The sequence below is a fragment of the Botrytis byssoidea genome, assembly GCF_014898295.1.
Source record: "Botrytis byssoidea strain MUCL 94 chromosome Unknown BBYS_026, whole genome shotgun sequence".
Taxonomy (NCBI): domain Eukaryota; kingdom Fungi; phylum Ascomycota; class Leotiomycetes; order Helotiales; family Sclerotiniaceae; genus Botrytis; species Botrytis byssoidea.
The window spans coordinates 336,700-356,575 of NW_024065867.1; the positions used below are offsets into that span (position 1 = coordinate 336,700).

General features: G+C 43.1%; 8 protein-coding genes across 8 annotated transcripts; 4 read left to right on the forward strand and 4 right to left on the reverse strand.

The window, feature by feature from the left end:
- Positions 1-373: 373 nt before the first annotated feature.
- On the forward strand, positions 374-632 carry EAE97_010231 (uncharacterized protein; the record flags this gene model as incomplete). The annotated part of the gene is made up of 2 exons (XM_038880746.1): positions 374-411; positions 476-632. The coding sequence occupies 2 exons, from the start codon at positions 374-376 to the stop codon at positions 630-632; spliced, it is 195 nt and encodes a 64-aa protein (XP_038728456.1).
- Positions 633-1,798: 1,166 nt separating this feature from the next.
- On the reverse strand, positions 1,799-2,828 carry EAE97_010232 (uncharacterized protein; the record flags this gene model as incomplete). The annotated part of the gene is made up of 3 exons (XM_038880747.1): positions 1,799-2,203; positions 2,267-2,498; positions 2,602-2,828. The coding sequence occupies 3 exons, from the start codon at positions 2,826-2,828 to the stop codon at positions 1,799-1,801; spliced, it is 864 nt and encodes a 287-aa protein (XP_038728457.1).
- A 1,465-nt stretch (positions 2,829-4,293) lies between these two features.
- On the forward strand, positions 4,294-5,127 carry EAE97_010233 (uncharacterized protein; the record flags this gene model as incomplete). Its single annotated transcript, XM_038880748.1, has 4 exons — positions 4,294-4,309; positions 4,519-4,718; positions 4,769-4,984; positions 5,041-5,127. The coding sequence occupies 4 exons, from the start codon at positions 4,294-4,296 to the stop codon at positions 5,125-5,127; spliced, it is 519 nt and encodes a 172-aa protein (XP_038728458.1).
- A 1,901-nt stretch (positions 5,128-7,028) lies between these two features.
- On the forward strand, positions 7,029-7,271 carry EAE97_010234 (uncharacterized protein; the record flags this gene model as incomplete). Its single annotated transcript, XM_038880749.1, has 1 exon — positions 7,029-7,271. One exon carries the CDS (start codon positions 7,029-7,031, stop codon positions 7,269-7,271), a length of 243 nt encoding a protein of 80 aa, XP_038728459.1.
- Positions 7,272-9,291: 2,020 nt separating this feature from the next.
- EAE97_010235 (uncharacterized protein) lies at positions 9,292-10,873 on the reverse strand (the record flags this gene model as incomplete). The annotated part of the gene is made up of 2 exons (XM_038880750.1): positions 9,292-9,988; positions 10,038-10,873. The coding sequence occupies 2 exons, from the start codon at positions 10,871-10,873 to the stop codon at positions 9,292-9,294; spliced, it is 1,533 nt and encodes a 510-aa protein (XP_038728460.1).
- A 682-nt stretch (positions 10,874-11,555) lies between these two features.
- Positions 11,556-14,199, reverse strand: EAE97_010236 (uncharacterized protein). The gene is made up of 4 exons (XM_038880751.1): positions 13,170-14,199; positions 12,019-12,651; positions 11,804-11,959; positions 11,556-11,752 (listed from the first exon to the last, which is right to left on the reverse strand). The coding sequence occupies exons 1-4, from the start codon at positions 13,488-13,490 to the stop codon at positions 11,681-11,683; spliced, it is 1,182 nt and encodes a 393-aa protein (XP_038728461.1). The 5' UTR covers positions 13,491-14,199; the 3' UTR covers positions 11,556-11,680.
- A 78-nt stretch (positions 14,200-14,277) lies between these two features.
- EAE97_010237 (uncharacterized protein) lies at positions 14,278-15,195 on the forward strand (the record flags this gene model as incomplete). The annotated part of the gene is made up of 2 exons (XM_038880752.1): positions 14,278-14,388; positions 14,482-15,195. 2 exons carry the CDS (start codon positions 14,278-14,280, stop codon positions 14,905-14,907), a joined length of 537 nt encoding a protein of 178 aa, XP_038728462.1. The 3' UTR covers positions 14,908-15,195.
- A 3,095-nt stretch (positions 15,196-18,290) lies between these two features.
- Positions 18,291-19,358, reverse strand: EAE97_010238 (uncharacterized protein). The gene is made up of 4 exons (XM_038880753.1): positions 19,256-19,358; positions 19,153-19,199; positions 18,931-19,089; positions 18,291-18,872 (listed from the first exon to the last, which is right to left on the reverse strand). Exons 1-4 carry the CDS (start codon positions 19,290-19,292, stop codon positions 18,468-18,470), a joined length of 648 nt encoding a protein of 215 aa, XP_038728463.1. The 5' UTR covers positions 19,293-19,358; the 3' UTR covers positions 18,291-18,467.
- Positions 19,359-19,876: the final 518 nt, after the last annotated feature.

Below are 19,876 nucleotides of genomic sequence, written 5' to 3' on the forward strand. Positions count from 1 at the left end.
ATGGGTGGTTGGTGGTGATGAGTTCGAGAGGATTGTAAGATCTTGTATTTCTCGATATATGCGCAAGTATCTTTCTTTGCTTCATCTTTCCTTCCTTTTCTTGTCATTTATTCCTTTATTCATCTCCAAGGTAAAGAAAAGGTAGATTTTTTTATTGATTTTTTGTTTATCTTGAATCGGAGTGGGAATCTTATATATATAAGTACGTGCGTATTTGTCTCTATTGTCTATCTCGTCCGATTCTTTTCAAGGAGGGGGATAGAGAGATGGGGAGATGAATAGATTTTTAAATAGATAAATAGATCATGGTGTGAAATTCAGGAAATCAAAAAAATAAAAGACAGGGAGGCGGGGGGAGAGGGGGTTTTCGTTAATGGTTTGGGGTTTGGAGTTCTGGAGGTATTGGGGGGTGTTTGTTGGGGGGGGGTGTTGGGGGATGGATGGTGGATGGGATGATGGATAGATAAATAGATAGGTATGGTGAAGGTGATGGTGGAGGTGGAGGTGGAGGTGAAGGTGGAGGTGGAGGTGAAGGTGGAGGTGGAGGTGAAGGTGGAGGTGGAGGTGAAGGTGGAGGTGGAGGTGAAGGTGGAGGTGGAGGTGAAGAAGTATGTGGATTGAATGATGGATAAATAGATTGATGTAACAAATGAAGGAGGGGATTGAGTGATTCTGATATAGCTCCATTGGGGAGGCGGGCGGGGTTGTTTTGAGGTTTGTTTTGGTTTTTTGAGGGAAGGGAGGGGAGGAGTTTTAGCTATTGATTTGATTTGTGTTTTGGGGGTGGATTTGGGGGATGGGTTTGTTGTGTTGTACTGTATCGTGCTTTATTTCATTGTATTTTATTGGTTGAAGTTGTGGGTGGAAAATTGATGGTTTTGATGGATTTGGTGGATTTAGTGATTTGGGAGTGGTGGGAAATGGGAATATGGGTTTCCCGTACTTGGGAGTAGTGGAAGTGGCTAATTTGCAGGTATGGTAATGGTGATGGTGATAGTAGTGACTATCTTGATATTTTACAAAGATATAGGTAAGCGAACTGTTGAGCGAAGTGCTGGAGTCAGTTTGCCGATTTGTGATTGGAGTTATGATTAGCGTCATACTTGAAGCTAGAAGAACCTACAAAAGTGTGATATGATGACTTCGGCAAAGTATCCGGAGAGAGGGGAAGTACTTTTAGTATAGTTGAAGTCTCAGACCCTTGTTAAAATACTGGAATGGGAGGCGTTGAGTGAGCCCTGGAGATGTGTGCATATTGGGATTTGGGGAGATGGAGGTTTATGGTATGAGTTTCGGGGGTTTTCAGCTGCGTTATGTCGAACTGTTAAAGTTAAGCAGCGTCGGGAGCGTGATTGAAGCTTGAAGTACTGGGAGTTCTACCTAGGTATACAATAGGGTAAAGCTTGAGATTGTGATTGGGATTAAGAGGATCATTCGCACGCTTTCTGTTTGTTCGTTCCGGTCACATCCAATGCAAATATCGATGCAGTATGAGCATGTATCGAAGGGAGTTTAGACTTGTCATTGGGTTATTGATCAGGAGGTAGAATCATTTATCAAGTACGCGAGAGTGAGGTACGCGTCAAGCGATGCGACACTTCAATACACGAGTACCGTCTACTCCAAAATTGGAAAGTCAGGGTGACACTTTCTTCAAAAATAAAGGTTGGAACCAGGCTTTCTGAACAGCTGATTATTTCTGCTGATAGTATACGTACGTGTATTGCTAAAGATAACACTCAAGTGCTACTGTATAAACGCTGTACCTATTTATAGATATTGTCTGGAAGTAGGCTTCTTAAACGTCTTGAACCGTCTGTGCTGCCTGTTTACCCGCCTCTTCTTCTTGTTCGCCCGCCTCTCCTGCTTGTCCACTCGTCTGTTCAGCCTGTTCATCTGTCACAAAGTCCTCTGGGTCTCTGAGCGACATTTCCCCAATTCTGATCAAATCCCTATTATAGAGAGTTTCTGGGTGATTACCCGTGATAGCTTTATCCAGAAGCGCAGCCGCGGCTTTCTCTACCTGAATTCTTGGCAGCCGGCCTATAAGACCGTCTCGAACCCATGATCCAGCAGTATGCACCATTTCTTTCAAACCTTTACCGTCCCCGTGTCGTATGATGTGTCCCGGCTTTGCGACACATGCCTGCACATGTCCACTAAGATCTCTCGCGGAACTCAAAACTCTTTGCTCTCCGACTCCCTGCAGATATATAATCAGTACTATTGTTTCATTCTCGAAACTTCATATAAGGGAGTGACTCACCTGTATCGAACGTGAAGTCGGAGTTTTATTCACCTTCTGGAGTACTTTGGCTCGCGAACTGCTCACGTAAATGAACCTAAGGGGGGTCACTTCAGCGGACGCAGGGATCGTGAAATTTGGTCCCCGTCGCCTCGCTATCCATTCCATGCCGTATCTAATTTCATCGAGATGGTACACTTGGTCGTAGTAATCAGGTTTATTATTTGATCCGCTCCGACCTGGCTTAATGTTCCTGCAGGCTCGAGTCAGAATCTGAAATAAATAGTGAAGGTGTGTCAAGTAGTCCCGGCTACTGTTCAACAATGAAAGAATTTGATTAGGAGATGTGTCTATACCAAATACAAGCAACCATTGCAGAAGCATCGACATCTAGTCTTTGCCAGTCCTGAGTTGTTTCGGGAAACGCGCACGTCACCAATTTCGAAACGCCACTAGGTACTTGCGGTGGCACTGTATTACGACCCGATATAGCTATGATAGATGTGACTTCGATGTTGTCAAGAGCTTGTTTGACAAGTTCCTGCCCAAGTATGTCGGTCGAGCCGACAATAAGGAGCTTCATGTCGGAGGATGGTGTGTGTTGGGAGTGATATTAAGAAATAAAATACTTTAATGAATACAATATTTTCCGAAGATGATGATTGTTAAAGATGATAGTGTTGTTGTTGAGGATAAGTTTTCGTTGAAAAGTAGTCTTTATATACTTCTCAAGCAAGCACATCAATATTAATTATTACCAGGAAAGAGCTGATGACCGTTCAACTCCTCCATATCGACTACCTCAAGGAATTGAGATAGTCATACCATGAAGTCGCACCTGCCTTTTTATGTAAATCACCTGGCGTCGGGATAATAAGCAATAACATAACGTGCAATCTTTTTGAGATCGATGATTTTGATTCCTCATGCGAACCTTGCAGCATTCGTCAAACTATATGGACCCTCCTTCTCTCATGTACTACTCACCCTCCCCCCCCCCATCGCTTATTTCCCTTTCGTACGATTGAAAGCCGCTCTCGCTTTTCCAGTACCACATTGTCTTGTTGGTCGCATATGGACAGGCAGTAAGCTGCAAGTAAATGATATGTATATATATATATATATTGACTTTCGCCCCTTATGGCTGCTGCAGGGCCTGCGGCTCATGTATTTTACTCACTAGTTCCAGTGTAAGTCAAATATGTTCGTCCCAAAGCAAAAGTAGTCGTATCGCCAAGAAGGTTGCCAATTTAAAGATTGCGGTCCGTATATAACTCGCTTATACGAATTGCTCCACACCAAGAGTTCCGAGTCTTCTTTCCTCCAAAAACGTGCCAAAGTACCAATAATGAGTTACCAGCAGCAAGCACTAGTACCAGAGAATCATGTGATGTTGATTCTCAGTTTAAAACTTTCACTAGACATTAGATGCTAATATAATGTTTTTGATAGCTCTAGATATCTAATATAGTATTAGACGAGAACGGGGATTTGGTGCTGATCTCCGTTAGAATATTCGAAGGGCAATTAGACAATACTATAGGGAAATTAATCTCTGTATATACCTCCAGCTAGCTAGGTACCTAATGGTATTATACGACCTTCGGATAAGATTCATCTACTTGCAGCTTGAAAGCATGAAGATAGATCGACATTTGCCGTCATCTTGAATCGAAGCCGGTCAAAGCCGTATCAGAATTATCTTGTGAGCATCATTCACCTTCAACACTGCTATCTGAGCAAGTACTCGGAATAATCCACGTGGTAAAAACTCACACCGAGCCGCAAATTTCAGTTTATGAGCACGCAATTAAGATGAATCTGTCAAGTTCACCCAATTTGCAGCTGCTACCCAATAAAATTATATCATCTACTCATCCATGAGCAAGTTCTCTACTTACTTTGAGCCGGAAATCGAACGATTCTGTGCCGAGACTTGCAGAGAATGAAGAAACTATCTGCATGAACCCCTCAACCAGACTCCGATATAAGCTGTGATCCTATCATAACATTCCATCTACTCGTGCATAATGAGACTACAAGAGTGAATGACTACCCTTCAGGGTAAGTAGATTCTCACATAGCACCGCACTCTAAGCATTCAGTGAATCTCCAAGTCTGAGAAACTGTGTATAAGAGCCGCGCCTCTTTCCCTCTTGCTTCTCTTTCTTTTTGTGAAAACCCACCTTCCTCCATCATCCTACTTCTCTTCCAAAATCGCGAGCTATTGCAGTACTAGCATCTCATCACACATCCATCAATTCTAATCTCAGCCAACATTACCCCTTCATCCACCATATCAGGTCTTATGCCATCCGACGATGAGGATGAGTATGGAAACACCATTCGCCGTGCCCCTGTCAAGTATCCTTCGCGTCTCATGAATCGCTCTCCTTCCCCTGAGCCTCAACCACCCAAGGATTATAGCTATCTTAAGCCTCTTGGTATCAATGATTATTCATCAAGATTGTCCGTAAGTATATTTCTGATCTTCGTTGCATATCTAGCTCTAATTGTCTCTAGCCAGAAAGTGAGGAGCGGGAACGTTTGGAAGAGATAAAAGATACCAAGCGAGCAGAAAAGGAGAGAGCCGAAGAGAACGAAGCCAGTCGCATCGCCCAGGCTGAGTTGGACCGTCAAAGTCAGGAGAATAAGGCAGGCAATCGTATGCTTCAGGTCGACACCGATCACAAAGCCGTTACAAAGCGCGTTACCAAAGTGCTCCGCAAGACATCTGTTGTACGTTTCCCCTCTTTGAATTCATAGACTTTAAGCTAATACATCGTTCGCCATAGTTTGAACCAAAATACGAGGCTGAGACAGGCGAAGGAAGTAGCAAAGGAAGTGGTAAAGGAATTGGTCGTGGAAATGCGAAGAATTGATGATCTTTGGGGGCTTGAGAGTTTGAGATGCAGACTGTACCTTTAAGAACTCTCACATACTGGTTTAGATGGCCTATATGGCAAGCTTGCATCATAACGCATGGCTTTGAGTGAGAATTCAATACATTTCATCTCGCAAGTCTGATTTCACGTTATGTCATGTTAATGTGATTTGCGAATTAATTCTTGGGTCGCGCGGCCGCGTGAAGTGAATACTCCCTCGCGCAAAGTGGATCGCGTCACCTTCAAGTCAACAACGGTTTTGCAAAATCTATATCATTCGCTTACCAAGCTCCACAACCACCGCAGCCATCAAAACTATCACAACCAAAAAAAGGCGACTCTTGCATGAAGAAATAAAATTAAAGGGAAAGGGAGCCAAAAAATGCAAAACTTCAGGTCGAAACCCTAATGTTACAACTCTCCATTAAACTCGTCTAACAGGGCACCACTCGGTAACAAACATCCAAGCACAGATGAAGGCAACCGGCTCACCAATACTGCCAGACTACTTTTTTGTCATTAAATTGATGGAGGTAAGCGAAGTGTTTGAACATATGTACCATAGTTTCTCATTAGCGAAGCTCCACATATTGAGACCAAAGAATAGTAAGGGTCCACCAAAATCAAATGTTGGAATGATTGCGCGCGTGAGGCATGAGGTTATGTTTATTATTGAATCGGCTTTGCCCTTTGTATCTACTTATCTAGGATTTCAGAAGGGCGACGATATGGTTAGGGATATTTTCGCAGCCACCCTACAGATCAATCAATCATCCAAGAGAAAGTGGTCTTCCGTTTTAATAAAAAAATTGGCTTGTGATTCGAAAGAAGATCTCAATAGTAACATTTATCTCGGCATCAAGGAAGGATTGTCAACTTTGCTAAGGACTTTCCGCAGTGGAAGTATTTTCTCGAGGTTAAGCAGGTCGTTCGGAATTCATTCTCATCAAACACTCACGGGTGCATGTACCTTCTCCCAAGGTTATGAATTTATCTTGTTAGCAGATTCTCTCTTATCGTCAAGTCCACTCTCTTATATAGTATTACAATTATTGTTCTGCTGGATTTATGCGTATAAACTTCGGTATTCTTGAGCTTCGAATCCAATATCTCAGTACAGCACCACCTCTCATGGGGATGGTGTTCTCAATTATTAGCAATCTGACTTTGAATATATCGCTGACTACCGCAGTGCCTCCGCTATATTCTTCTGAACCCGTTGAGTATTTATCTTAAGAGTGGAGTGGTATTTGATAATTGTGGAGTTAGGTTCTTAAGCGAAGGGGATGGGATGACAATAGACACGCAGCATCGAATGACTTGCACGTTGAAGATTTGTATCAAGGTTCATCTTTTCACAATGACTGAATATACGTTCCAAAAATAAACTACTACAGCACCGAATCAAGAAGCCGTACATCTCAAAGAAGGCGGGCTTTGACCATACTTTGATCTCCAGCTTCGTTCTACCTTTCTCTCTGTATGTTACCATCAGCGTTAATGCGCCTCGAATCCCCATTCTATTTGCGTCAGAAAATCAACTCCTACAGCCGATTTTTATGCTTTCCAATCATGTACCTCGACTCAATGAATCATCTCAGATTTTCCTCTATACTACTGTACCGCATTACTGTATGCACAGTACCTAATGAACAATTCAGTCAGAAGATTGCCAGAGCAGCGTTTATGACTGCTTGAAATAACTAGAAAATGGCACAATCTTTTCATCTTCTCTGTTCCTCTTGCAACATCACAAAACGTTACCGTATTAACTACACAGCTCCCAGGCGTTTACATAGCGTGTGCATAACTGCCATTCAGTATCAGAACACACAGCGCGCCACACCCTACCTACCACTTTCTCTATCTCATCAACCCCGAAGTTATCAACACACAAGATGAATTCCCAGGAGGTATCCGCCAAAGGCCAGTCTCAATCTCAGCCAGCCAAAGCGGAGCAACCAAAGACAGAACCCAAAACAAATCCAGCAGCCACCAAGGAAGAGCCAGCAAAACCAGGTCAAAAGACCTCCACAACTCCCAGCAACAAAAAACAAACAGATAAATGTCCTCGCTGCGGACGCACCGGATTTCTCGCTCAATGCCACTCTTGCAGTCTCGGGACAGGAGTTGGATTGTGATTGATGGATCGTGGCAGTTAGGAGAAATGTACGGAGTCGGCGAATTTTGTGTGTTTCTGCGAGATATTCATACGGAAGTGGAGATGGTCCGAGATGGTAGGGATGGACGGTTTTTATGTAGTTTGAGCTTCTTGGTCACTCTTCAACACGAATACATTGCATGCGCGCTGCTTGTGTTTCTTTTCGTTCATTCGAGGTTGGGGCGACTTGGAGGGGTTCGTTTATTGGGACTGATACACGAACAAACAATAAAAAGACATTCATTTTACCATTTGATTATATCCCCATTGTGATTTCTTGCATCTTTCTACGTTTACCTCACTCATCTCCTTGCTCATCTCCAACTTTAATCTCTAATTTCATTATCTTCCTCATCATCCTCATCATTATCTCCATCATCGACCTCTCTATTCTCCCGATATCCTTCAAACATAACTCCACTCATCTCCACTTTCTTCTCCTCCATCCCCAACGTTCCTATTCTCTCCATCAACAGTTCTCTTTCCCTCTTCTCTCTCTCCGCCAACTCCAATTTCTGCTTCTGCTTCTTTCTCTTCTCTCTCCGATTCTCATTCTTCGCAGTAATTCTCTCCTCTTTCTTCTTCAATCGTTTCTGCAGAATGCATTAGCCCTAGCCTCGCAAAAAATCAAGTGTAGATATATCCATGCAAAAACGATGATAAAGTACAACATACTGCGAGATTTTTCTTCCCTCTCTTTGAAAGCGGTCGCTTCTCCGGCGACGCGCTTTCAAATTGGTTGTTTGCTTGCATCTCTTGGTGAGTTGAGTGGTGAGGTAACGGAGACAGTATTATTTTTTGTTGTTGTTGTTGTTCCTATTCTTTCTTGCAGATTGTTTTTCAAGATGCGAATCTGAAAGTCATGAATACGGAAGGCTGTGATGGTAGCCTCGTTACTTGAGACGATAATACATAAAGAAGATTCACCCATCGATTATAGACTCAAACATGCTTTATTTGTGTGCTCATCCAATCTCAAAGTAGATCTCTAATCTCGAGCTCTTGCTCCACTCCCAAACTCCATATTCAAGACCGAACTATCCAAACCGCTCATCTCATTCATATCCATATTCCTATCCATATCCCCATCATCCACACACCACCCCAACATCTCCCGATCCGCAGCATCCACCCATCCCACATAAAAAATTCCCACCACTCAATGACTACTAATAGCAACCTAATCTCTACCACTTCAAACCTACAAACAGGAACACAAACACAAACACAAATCAAAAAACCTTTTATATCTAGCCGAATACCAGATAGCCTCAAACAATCCTAATAATAACATAACTTACAACAACACACCAAAAAGAGCTCTGAACCCAACCGCACAACAAGCCGATACATTCGTATACATCAATACCTACCTACTTCTCTCCATCCGATTTTGTTCATCCCACCCCTTCTCTCATACTTTCATACAGCTAAACTAACCTTGGAAGATCTCAAAATCCAGCACCTCTTCCCTATTTATCAAAATCGATAAAGTAAAACCAACACCCTCTTATCAAACTCTTCAAACTTTTAAGTTCCGAAAGACTACTACGATGCATTTAAAGATTGAGATAGGTAATTAGGTAGGTATTGGCACTCATTGGATTACTAGACGAGTATCTATATAAGCGAAACCTCAAGTATAGAAATCAAAATCTAGAGCCCAGTGAAGATATATCGACTAGCGTTAGATGAATAGAAATTGCAATTCAACGAAGAACATTCTCTCAAGAACTATATGAATTAACCGTTGAGAGTCGTGACCTAAAGCGAATACTCAGATAAGCAAGGCACTGAGAATGAAATGTAATATGGAGCGTTGGAAAATTATGGGATTCCCTTAATCTTCAATTTCAAAATTACATCATATTTCTACCTACTCAAAGCAAAGCTTTAGACCAAACTTTCATAGCAAAAATGGAAGAAATATAAGTTATCATGCACGAAACTTTTAAGATTATAGTACATTGAAGTGTTTAATTATCAGACATCACTTCAGCCTATTTTTTGAACTTTTGTGTTTTGCTTGATACCTGGACTTTTGGCAAAAGGTAATCTCCACCCAAAAAGGCCTTGTATACTCCATATAGCCCGCTCAATGGCCATATACTCCAGAAGATTGCCAGCAGCCACAAACTCCACGATGCCTGCAATTTCTTTTGCTCCGAATCTACATCAACTTTGACTTTATCGTAGATACTAGGAAGGTGTGTGGCATGATATTTGACACGAAGAGCATCGTACTCCTTACGATTATAAATTTCATCGAATTCCTCTTCTGTATAATAGGCATGAGCATATAGCCATTTCTGGCCACCCAATTCTCGAACCTTATGTTCGAATTTCTGGTTCCATGATATGAAAGCATCACGATTATTTGGTCCTGGTCCCCAGACTCCAAAATTGAGCAACATTTTAGGAGTAGATGAATTCTCTTTCCTTTCCGCGAGAAGACCAAGCGGTGAGTCGCTGGATATCCCGCTTTGACGCAGTGGACACAGCCAAATGGGCCACTGGCCGAAATCTTTGTCTAGATATTCGACGAAGTCGGTGCTACGTGGATACGGAATTGCCACATCCTGAATTATATACTTTTTTGAAAGCCCGCTTTGATGTAATGCGTGATACATCACTCGCGTGTGCATGAAGTAGTCGAGTAGACGGCGCGTGATACGGTTGAAAGGGGTAATGAAGTATCTAGCAGAAGTCAGTGTGAGATTAACCTTGAAATATAATTTCCCTTTACCTATAGGCATATCTAGCAACCCAGAAACCGCCTCGGTCATATCTAAACAGGTAATCAACAAGGGGTATCATTTCTGTGACTGATCCGGAGCTCTTATCATGCAGTTTCTTTGCATGGAGATAGAACCAAGGATCTGAATTTCTCGTGAAACGCTGAACCTTGGTATTTGGGGTAATCTCATCAACCAAGCGTCCGGAACAGATGACACCAGCCTCTTTCCTGAACAAAATTCCATCGAGGTAGTCAACATTTGGATCCTTGGAGATTTCTTCGATCTTTTGTATTCCTTGAGCCATGCTTTGTATATTTATATATGTCAACTCAACGTATGTTTTGGCTTCGATTAGCTGCAGCTCAATCAAAGTGGTAACTCCTAATGTCCCAAAAGACGATGCAGCACCATAGAAGAGATCCGAATTCACATCCTTGGAAGCTGACACGATCTCGCCGTTTGCAAGAACCATCTCGATCCAATTGACAGTGCGATCAAAGAAGCCATATTTAAAAGAGCTACTCTCTCCAGAAGTACCAGCAAAGCCTCCTCCAGTCGTGATACCCGGGAATTCCATAACCACTGGAGGAACCAGGCCATAACGAAGAGTTTCTGCGGCGAGGCTATCCATTGGTACATTTGGTTCAACAAGAGCCGTTCTTTTCTCGGTATCTACCTTGAGTACCCGATCTAGCTTGCTTGTATCAACCATACGGTCTCTACGACGGTTAGAGTCTCGTGTACTGTTCGTTGAACCATGGTATAACCTGAATGCCTCTTTTCGTTCATAAAATTGCTTGACTGATGAGGCAATGATAGAAACTGCTTCATTGTGATGATCCATCCTTGCTAATTTTGCTGTGGATTATACGTTGTAATATCTCGCAGGGAACGATTGAGAAAGAGTTCTCGATTGGGAGAGGTAAGAACATGCTTTCCGTGGTTACCGACAAACATTAGCCGCTAAAAGTGAGCCCCGCTGAGATACACGCTAAATCGAAACATGACATCGCGCCACTGCGTAATGAACTTACAAAACCATTCAGACTGCCGAAATGGCAGCAGACACGCGGGACACGATTCACACGATGCGTGGGAGTGGGGAAGTCTAAGTGCGTCGGAATTTTCAGCCGAACCGACTCATCCGAGCATAGTGAACATTGAGCAAAATAGTCTTCACTGTTTTGATCAACATTAATTTATTGGATTAAAATATCGTGGTTTGAACATACTTCTCTTTATCTTCCTAGTATCGTGATAATTTCCACGTCTATGATTCTTTGTAGACACAGCCTTAGTACCTCTCATAATAATGATGATTCTGACTCCCGATTCAGCTCGAGGAGTAGATCACACCCCCAAGGGGAGAATTTCTGATGGAAGGAATCAGAATAGGACCTTAACATCTATAACAGAAGATATTATCAGTATATTCGAGTAATCAAGTCCCAATCATGAAATACACGTGCATTTGTCGCCTCATTGCTTCTATCACAAATGGACTCACTCCTTATGATTCAATTCTCCAGAGGGGCATTGGGAAAATAGTTGTTCCTTGAATTACAATTATACAGGATCAGAAACACATTTTTGTTTCGAGTCTGTTCTCCTCATCTCTAGTCTTCCAGTTTGTCTCCGAGTATTCATTACCTTACTTAGCTACTTTTTCAACAGGCGCAGCTCCGCCTGTAGTAGGCAGTCCCATGAAAATCTTGAAGTAATCCTATAACACCGTCAACAAGACCCACGTCAAAATTGATATGGGGAAACTTACATAGATCATCCATTGCAAACCAGTCAGAGTACCAATCATAACAATACGAACAGGAAGACCATTCCAGAGACCACGGAATCCAATATCTTTGTAGATACGTCCGGTAGCAGCACCAAATGCTTCACTGGGAAGTCGGGTGGCGTTTAACTTGGACACCTAGATATCGCGTATGAGTTAAGGGTTATGTAGAGACTGGTGGTAACAAGGGGACTCACCATAACATCAGCAGGATGTGAAACAATTGCGCAAAGAATACCGGCCAAGTAACCACCGGTGAACGAAACACCTGTTTGAGCAGCTTTACCATAGTCTGATTTTTGACCTGGAAGACGATCGTAAATCATTTCTACGATCGTCTCAAAAGATGCGAATTTCATCATGGTATACGGGATTTGTCGTCCCCAAAGAGGATACAAGCCCTTGTATAGTCCGGCATAGCCTTCTTTCGATATGATCTTGGAAAGACCATCTGAAGTACCTTTTGCGAACGGTGGAACGGTAGTTTGCATTCTAACCTTCACGGCCTCGAAAGGACAAAGAGCCACATCCGCAATAAACTCTGCGGATGCGCTGGCAGAGAGGTAAAGCCATGTTTTGTACTTGTATGCATTCTCAGGGCCAGCCAGGTCGGCGTAGAATTTCTTGAAGTATTCATACCCACCGTATTTGAAGGCTCCTTGAGCGGAGTAACCGAAGAATGTTGGACCCCATCCTGTCATGATGCCACGGAAACCTTCGGCGCGGAATATTTTACCCCAGGCTTGGAAGTTGCCGGTGTACATTTTGGAATCGACTTGGCGACGACATTTTACTAGATCGAGGGGAGTGACCGTTGTATGGGTGAGACCCTGCGGGATGTTAGTGGGGAGGTTGAGTGGTCAGTTACGAGTTGAGTGATGAATGGGAAGTGAGTCCTTGCAAGGTCTATCTATCGAAGTTTCGATGGGAGAAGAAAGTTAGGCGTTCAATCACCGATCCTAACATCGACAAAACTTTTTTGGTTGAGGGGAAGTACTGATGTGGTGATGGCACAAAGTAGAGTTTTGCTAGTTTACTTGAAGAGTTTTGAAAGATTGGACCAGTTCCGCATGGCAGTAAAACTAATCAATAAGGCAAAGTCTCGCCAATGGATTGATTGAATGCAAAGACTCGCAATTGACATCCTTGTGTAGTAGTGGGTGAAATGCTCCATTAGAGGAAGCGAAATAGCTGAGGGGAACGGAAAGGGTAAAATTTTCGACGCGAATCCAGATACTTCAGAATAGGCGTCATGGAGGAAGTTTCAAACTGATAGATAGATAGTCCCCTTGCAATCCAAACTCCTTGAGATCATAGGATAGATTGTAGGTAGATAGAGATAACTCACACAAGCAAGCAATCCACCAAAAGTACATGCCGCATAGAACTTTGGTGAATACAACTCGATTTTGCCAGTTTTAGCTTGAGCAGCCGTGCTAGCTTTGTCAAACTCCTTTGTAGCTTCTGCACTCAATGCATTGGCTTTATTTTTCGCATCGTCGACGACAGACCAAGCTGTATAGAGCTCTGGACGAGCTTGAAGTGGGGTGCGGCGCTTTGATACGGGAGTGGTACGTGCTTGAATTGATGGTTCAGTTCGGCGACCGTAGGGATTTGGAGAATGGAATGCATCGTGAAGAGTATTTTGAGAGGGAAAAATTGAAGGCATTTTGAAGATTGAGTGAATGAGAAGAGTGATTGCTTGTAAGTGAGGAATGAAAAGAAATGTGATGAGATGAGATGCGATGCTTAATTGTTAAATAATCTGAGGAAAGTTGGATTGAATGGATAATCCGGATGGATGAGACAGCTTGACCCAGTTTTGACGCTGAAGCAATAAGTTCAACGGCCAATGATACGCGACTGTATACGGTACAAAGTCTAGATGGTATCTCCATCCCTTGTGCGAGGTTGGCACTGATCAATTCATCGGATGGGAACGGGCAGGAACGTTGATTTCAATACGATGTAAGAATTGTTGCCCGGCTCGATTGTGAACGATACCAAGACTTCTGTGGGATGATGGATTCTTTCGCATGATTCTCAGGTACAACGAAGTAGATGGTGAAAGCTCAATTGCTTTGTACGAGGTAGAATGCTGCATGATATCTGGTGATCCGAGGTGCTTCCTACCGATGAGTAACCCTCGATCAGTAATTCAAAGATTCGGTCAGTGCCTTGCAACATGTGCTTCAAACCACGTGATAATGATACATAGGTAGGTACGTTCCGGAATTGAAGCTATTCACAAACGCGGAAAAAGCTTCTAGGCACAGGAACGAACACACACACACGCTGTATAGACTTCCTTCCCTACCTTCTACCACGTCAATTCCGGTCCCGCCCCGCCTAAATGACAATTTACCCCACCATTTCCTCCCCACCATAAAATTATTATTTGTTACTTTGTTGATCGTGAATATACCTACCTACCTCTTAAACTAACATCTATTCAAATGTCCAACATTATACCCAATCAAATAACAACACCCGCCACCTCAAATCCAGCAGAGATGGCTTCATCACCTAAATCCGGTCTTTCAAAATTGGCAAATCGTTATAGAGGAGTACGTACACATACTATACCCTTACCTTCACCCAGCTATGACTATGACTATAGATGGGCGTAAACAAATATGCTAACCAAACCACTCATCTAGGCCACAGTCGAAGATCTCGACCCTCCCTCTGCCCTCTCCTGTAACCCTACCGATCCCATCTCATACGCTCTTATGAGCGCCTTCGAACGCGATTACACACATCTCACCGTCGTAACCCCCGACACCCGCGCTCTCCTAGGCTACCTCTCCATTCCCCATCTACGCATCTTGCTCGAGACAGGAAAAGTGCAAGAATCAGACGAGGTATCTAAAGCCATGGTAAAATTCAGGAGGAAGGGAAAGGTTTACAAGGTTATTACTATGGATACGCCGTTGGAAGATTTAGAGTTATTTTTCAGCGGGGGAGAGAATGGCGAGGCGGGCAAACAGGAGTTTGCCGTTGTGACGGATGAGAGGAGAAGATTTGTGTTGGGAGTGGCGACGAAAACAGATTTGGAGGAATTTGCGAGGAGGAGACCTGCTTAGGAAAGAAATGCATATGATGAGAATGGATTGGGAAAATGGAGTTTGGGATATTAAAGAGTACGGTTTTAGAATGCATAGCGTGGACCAAAATTTAGGGGTACTATCTAATGCTGCATTTCACCAATTTCATGTTTGAGTTTGACTGTTCGCAAACACTTTGCCTTTCAGTCTTTTCTTATTCTCTGATTCATCGTGATGAATTCGAGTGTGGATAGCGTTCATAGCGCGTTCTCGAGCTTCCCACCAGTATGGCAAAGCTTGCTACATGATTGTTATCCAAGTTAGACTTGAAAACTTCAGGTTACTCATTCGCGCGTATGGGACGATCATTAATAGCTGCGCAAAACCATACCAATCAATGATATTGTAAAACTTTACCACACATTGTACTTGAACGTCATCCTTAACCTCATGACGTATAAATCCGCATATCACTAACGAGTGTACTTTCAAATTCAATATCAGTTCTCAAGCAATGAATCATGGAAAACGACAGGCCCTCCACTTCCACGCGTGGAGCTTTTGTATTCATATACTTTTATTTCATTACCATCTCGATCCCTCTAGTTTCTAGTCCACAAGCGTCACCACTATTCTGCACAGTACAAGAAGCTTTGACACGACGGAAAGATTCACCTCAGTGCTGGGAGTCAGTACCTCAGTACCATATTCATCACTTGCAAAAGCTCTCCAGAGGACAAGAGCATAAGCAATGGTAATTATATTAAGATACGACTACAAATCCAAGCCAACTTTCCAAGTTCCAGTCATGCATGTCTTGCTGACCACTCAATGAAACGAGTCTGAATCTAAATCATTATTTTCTAAGAAATTTACCTTTAATACATGAAAGTAAGGAGAAACCCGCTGCCTATTCTCCAGAATTGGAGGGGAGGATTAATTTGATCTGAAAAGTTTTTTCTGCTAACTAGGTACATACACTGTAATAGAAAGGCGAGAATCGGGCTGGTTGTAAAAGTCGAGAGGGGGGGGAGTAGAAAAATCCCACGCTACATGCAAGTGTAGGAAGGCGGAAAAAGAGCGAAGAATCGTGGGCGTCGGCTAAGGAGAAACTTTGAAAGAGGGGTAGAGATTTTGACGGCGGGGTTGAGGAGATATGTTTATAATTTCTCTAACGGTATTGACGATTTACCATATGAAGCTGCTCACTATGTCGTTGAGGTGAACACTTGACATCTTCGCAGTCTTGTTCGTGTTAACCTATCCCGTGATGTGGAAATGATACACCACTCAACCAAGGACGAATGTGATCTCCGCGCTATCAGTTGTGTTTATACATAAGATCATGAACATATCGACTGGTAGGTTATTTGATATATAGTTGGCTTGTCCATATTGGTCAATGAGAATTGTATGTCATTTCTTAGGTACGCAATTATCGGGCAGGATATCGGTTCGTAGATTGCTTTAACTTTCAAACGGTGCTTTGAAATATTGCTGTGGTACTATGCATAGCAGCTTGGATTGAAATGTATCATGGTAGATATATCATGGTGGATATGTCATGATAGACATCTCAAACACCAACATTAAAGGAGAACATCGGTCCGAACATTTCGTCTTATTCGCATGGGAAGGAAGGAGTAGCTAGATGTACATTCAACTCGATCCATTATCCTATCATCGTTTAGACCGTGCAAATCATCACCTCATACCTCATACCTCATACTACCCATCTCCCATCTCTTTCTCCCTCTATCCTATAACACCTTCAAATTCTCTTGCTCCTTCTTTTACACTATGGAGTTATCATCTTTACAGCAAGCAATGTATCGGGTACATTCGACGGCAAACGCGAAGTAGAACCCATGAAAGCACTGGGACGCAATGGAAGGGGTTACAATATAATCATTTCAACCTCATATCAGCATACGAAATACACCTCATCGAAGATGCCTCAATCAGCTTCTGCACGCATCATCGGCATTGCAACATAGTGGTCGGTGTGTTAAGATTCCCCCAAGAACACATTGACAATGAGACAGCAAGTGAATTGGACATGATGCGTGAGCGATATCCATTGTTTGATTTCAGTCCACCATTGCTCACTCAGTAGATAATCAATAACTGCTTCTTGAGATTGTAGAATAGGGCCTACTATGCTAGTTACCATCGAGATTCTTCCTCCTATACAATATTATACCACGGCACAGCACGGCACTGGGACACATACCCAGTCACAAGCTCGCAGGTAGACCTTTTGGATAACAATTGGCACAAACAGCTTGCAAAGTTACTCTCTTGGGCAACCTGACATATGAAATCACTTCACATCTGCAAGCTCCTCCGTTGCATTGAGTATCGAGAGTGGTATCAAAGGATTGTGTTCGTCTATTCGTCGGTGACGTTGATGTTGTGCTTACTGTCTACTGCCGAAGTTTCCTGAATTTTGCAGTGAGAGTTCTGAGGCACCATTAATCAGATATCTTGGATCATACATCTGTCGAGTAGTATATTTGTGATGTGAAACTTGAAGGCGAACAGTTTGGATTAGCGGATGACCACATGTGCGATTTAGCCTTTTAATATCGGCAGCGGTTTATTTTTCAGCTATGCTGTCTTGCCCCATGTTGAACATGGTAGCTTGTCGAACATTGTAACAAAATAATCAAACATATTGCAAATGCTATGTCTCCAGAGACTTGAATTGATAAAACAAAAAGCTTCAAGCGCACAGTGGTTATGTTTTAGAGTAGAACCCTCCTCGTGTACCATAGAATTTCAAGGCAAAGCGACTCGGTACTTTACTCCCCGCAATGTTACCACGACATGCGCAGGATATCGAGATCCACCAAAACATGCAATATGACCGATTATTTCGAACACAAAGTCCCAGGGAGATTCAAGGGCCCACATTTTATAACCACTTCCTCGGGTGACATGGAGGAGTCGGAAGGGAAGGTAGAGGGAACGATAGAGTGGGCTATAGGCGAGACATGGCAGTGTAACGAGCAAGCTTATCGCGATGCCACAGAGTAAAGCTTTCTATCTTCCCATCAGGCACAAGAATTTGGACAGAAGGATGGGTTGGTAGAATTTCCAGTCGATAGTGAATATACAAATGGACCGCTCTTCGGTATGTAAAAATGAAAAGCCGAAGGAAATCATGAGTGCAAGACTGCCCAACGGCTTTAGAAATCTGAGCAGGAAGCACAAGCTCTGAACCTCATGTTTTTGGTGTCTGGTAAACTTGCATCTTGTGTCCAATTCCTCATGAACGATGAACGGCCGCGGTGAGATTCCGAAATCGCTAGTCTAAAATCATAATCAGCAAAACAGTCTCAAAAGTGCTCCTGAGACATGATCTTGCCTACAGAGCAGAGAGTTCACTCGAATATCCAAGTAAAGTATATTTTCACGACCAAGAGCACCACCTTCACATGCAAAACATTTTATTGAAAAATTCATTAGTTTTGTGCAATAGCCGTTGAATTCATGAGAGTACACCTATGCAGTTTTTTTGAACCGCTCTTGTAGCCCACATCCATCCATCGCACCCCGCAAGAATATAAAACAGACCCATGAACCATTCATGCCATTTATTTCTTGGCAGCAGCGGCCTCATCAGCTGCATCCTTTGCTCTCTTCTCACGCTTTCCGGCCAATCTAGCATCACTTCTTGCATCGCGCAACTTTCTGTATGCACCTCCCTCAATTGGTTTTGGCATATCGCTCTTCTTGATCTCTGAGAATCCACCCTCAACAGTGGAGATTGGGAGAGCGTTCTTGACACGGCTGCTGGTCTCCTTGAGAGCAGCGACTTCCTCCTTGGTGGAGTCACCCTTCTTAGGTTGACCAAGTTTGCGTGGGAAGAGGATGAGGCGGGCACGGAAGGACTTGAGACGGTCGACGTTGGCCTTGAGGGACTCGACGGAGAGGTTTTGACGGCGGGCATCAACGGAGATACCGATGGTTGGGGCGAGCTTGCGGGGGATTTGTGCCTCCTATAATAACATCAGAAAACTATATCCCACGGAACTGAAAATTTCCGATCTATCTCACCTTCAACTCGGCGAGGGTGAAACCACGGCCAGCTCGTACACGTCTGTTGTACTTGATGGTTGGGCATCTGACAACAGGTCTCAACAAGTCGATTGGGCGTGGGGCGACAGCTGCAGTCTTTGCGAGACGAGCATTGCGGCGTCTGAGTTTTCGGCCAGGCTATTCATATTGTTAGATTCGATTCCAGAGATTTTTGCATTCCGTTTGCGCGTGGTGGTTTACCTGGTCGAAGTGAACTCTAACTCGTCTTTGCCAATCCTTTCGGAAATCTATCCATAATCAGCATCTTTGTAATTATCCTAATTGATCTGCAAAGAGGACATACGGTTGTGGGCAATTTGCTGGTTGTGCTTGATCGCCATTTTGTCGGATTGCAATCAAGTTGTCGTTGGTCGTCGTCTTCAAAATTCGAGATGTCGGAATCGCAGTATTGGACTTGCTGGGTTCGAAAAATTTAGGGCAAACAATCCCACAACCGAATTTTCCAAAATTAGTGTAGCACGTGATGCAAACTTTTTCTCATCAATCCTTGCTCGGCCCTCTTTTATTGATCATCGCCCTTCACTTCCTCAATCCTCTTAAACAATAATACAGCACGATGTAATAATAATCGCCTTCGTTAAACTTCAGATGAAGTTATTTCAATATACTTTCAAGGTTCCCGGTGAGCTTTCAACATGAGAAAAGGACTTCATTATCGTTACCAATTCGTCGATGTTGGATGTGATACTTATTATTATCGCGATGGCAAATGTCAGTCCGTTTCGTCATACGGTTTACTGAATTCATCATTTTATTCATATCTACTCGATATGCTCATCACTTCAACAATCCGCATCATATTTAGTCTACTCTTAAAGTGTCGTCAAACATGGTGGTTGGCATATCATGAACAGGCGTTATGAATTCACATACATGACAACTTGCTTTCTAAATCGTATCTCGA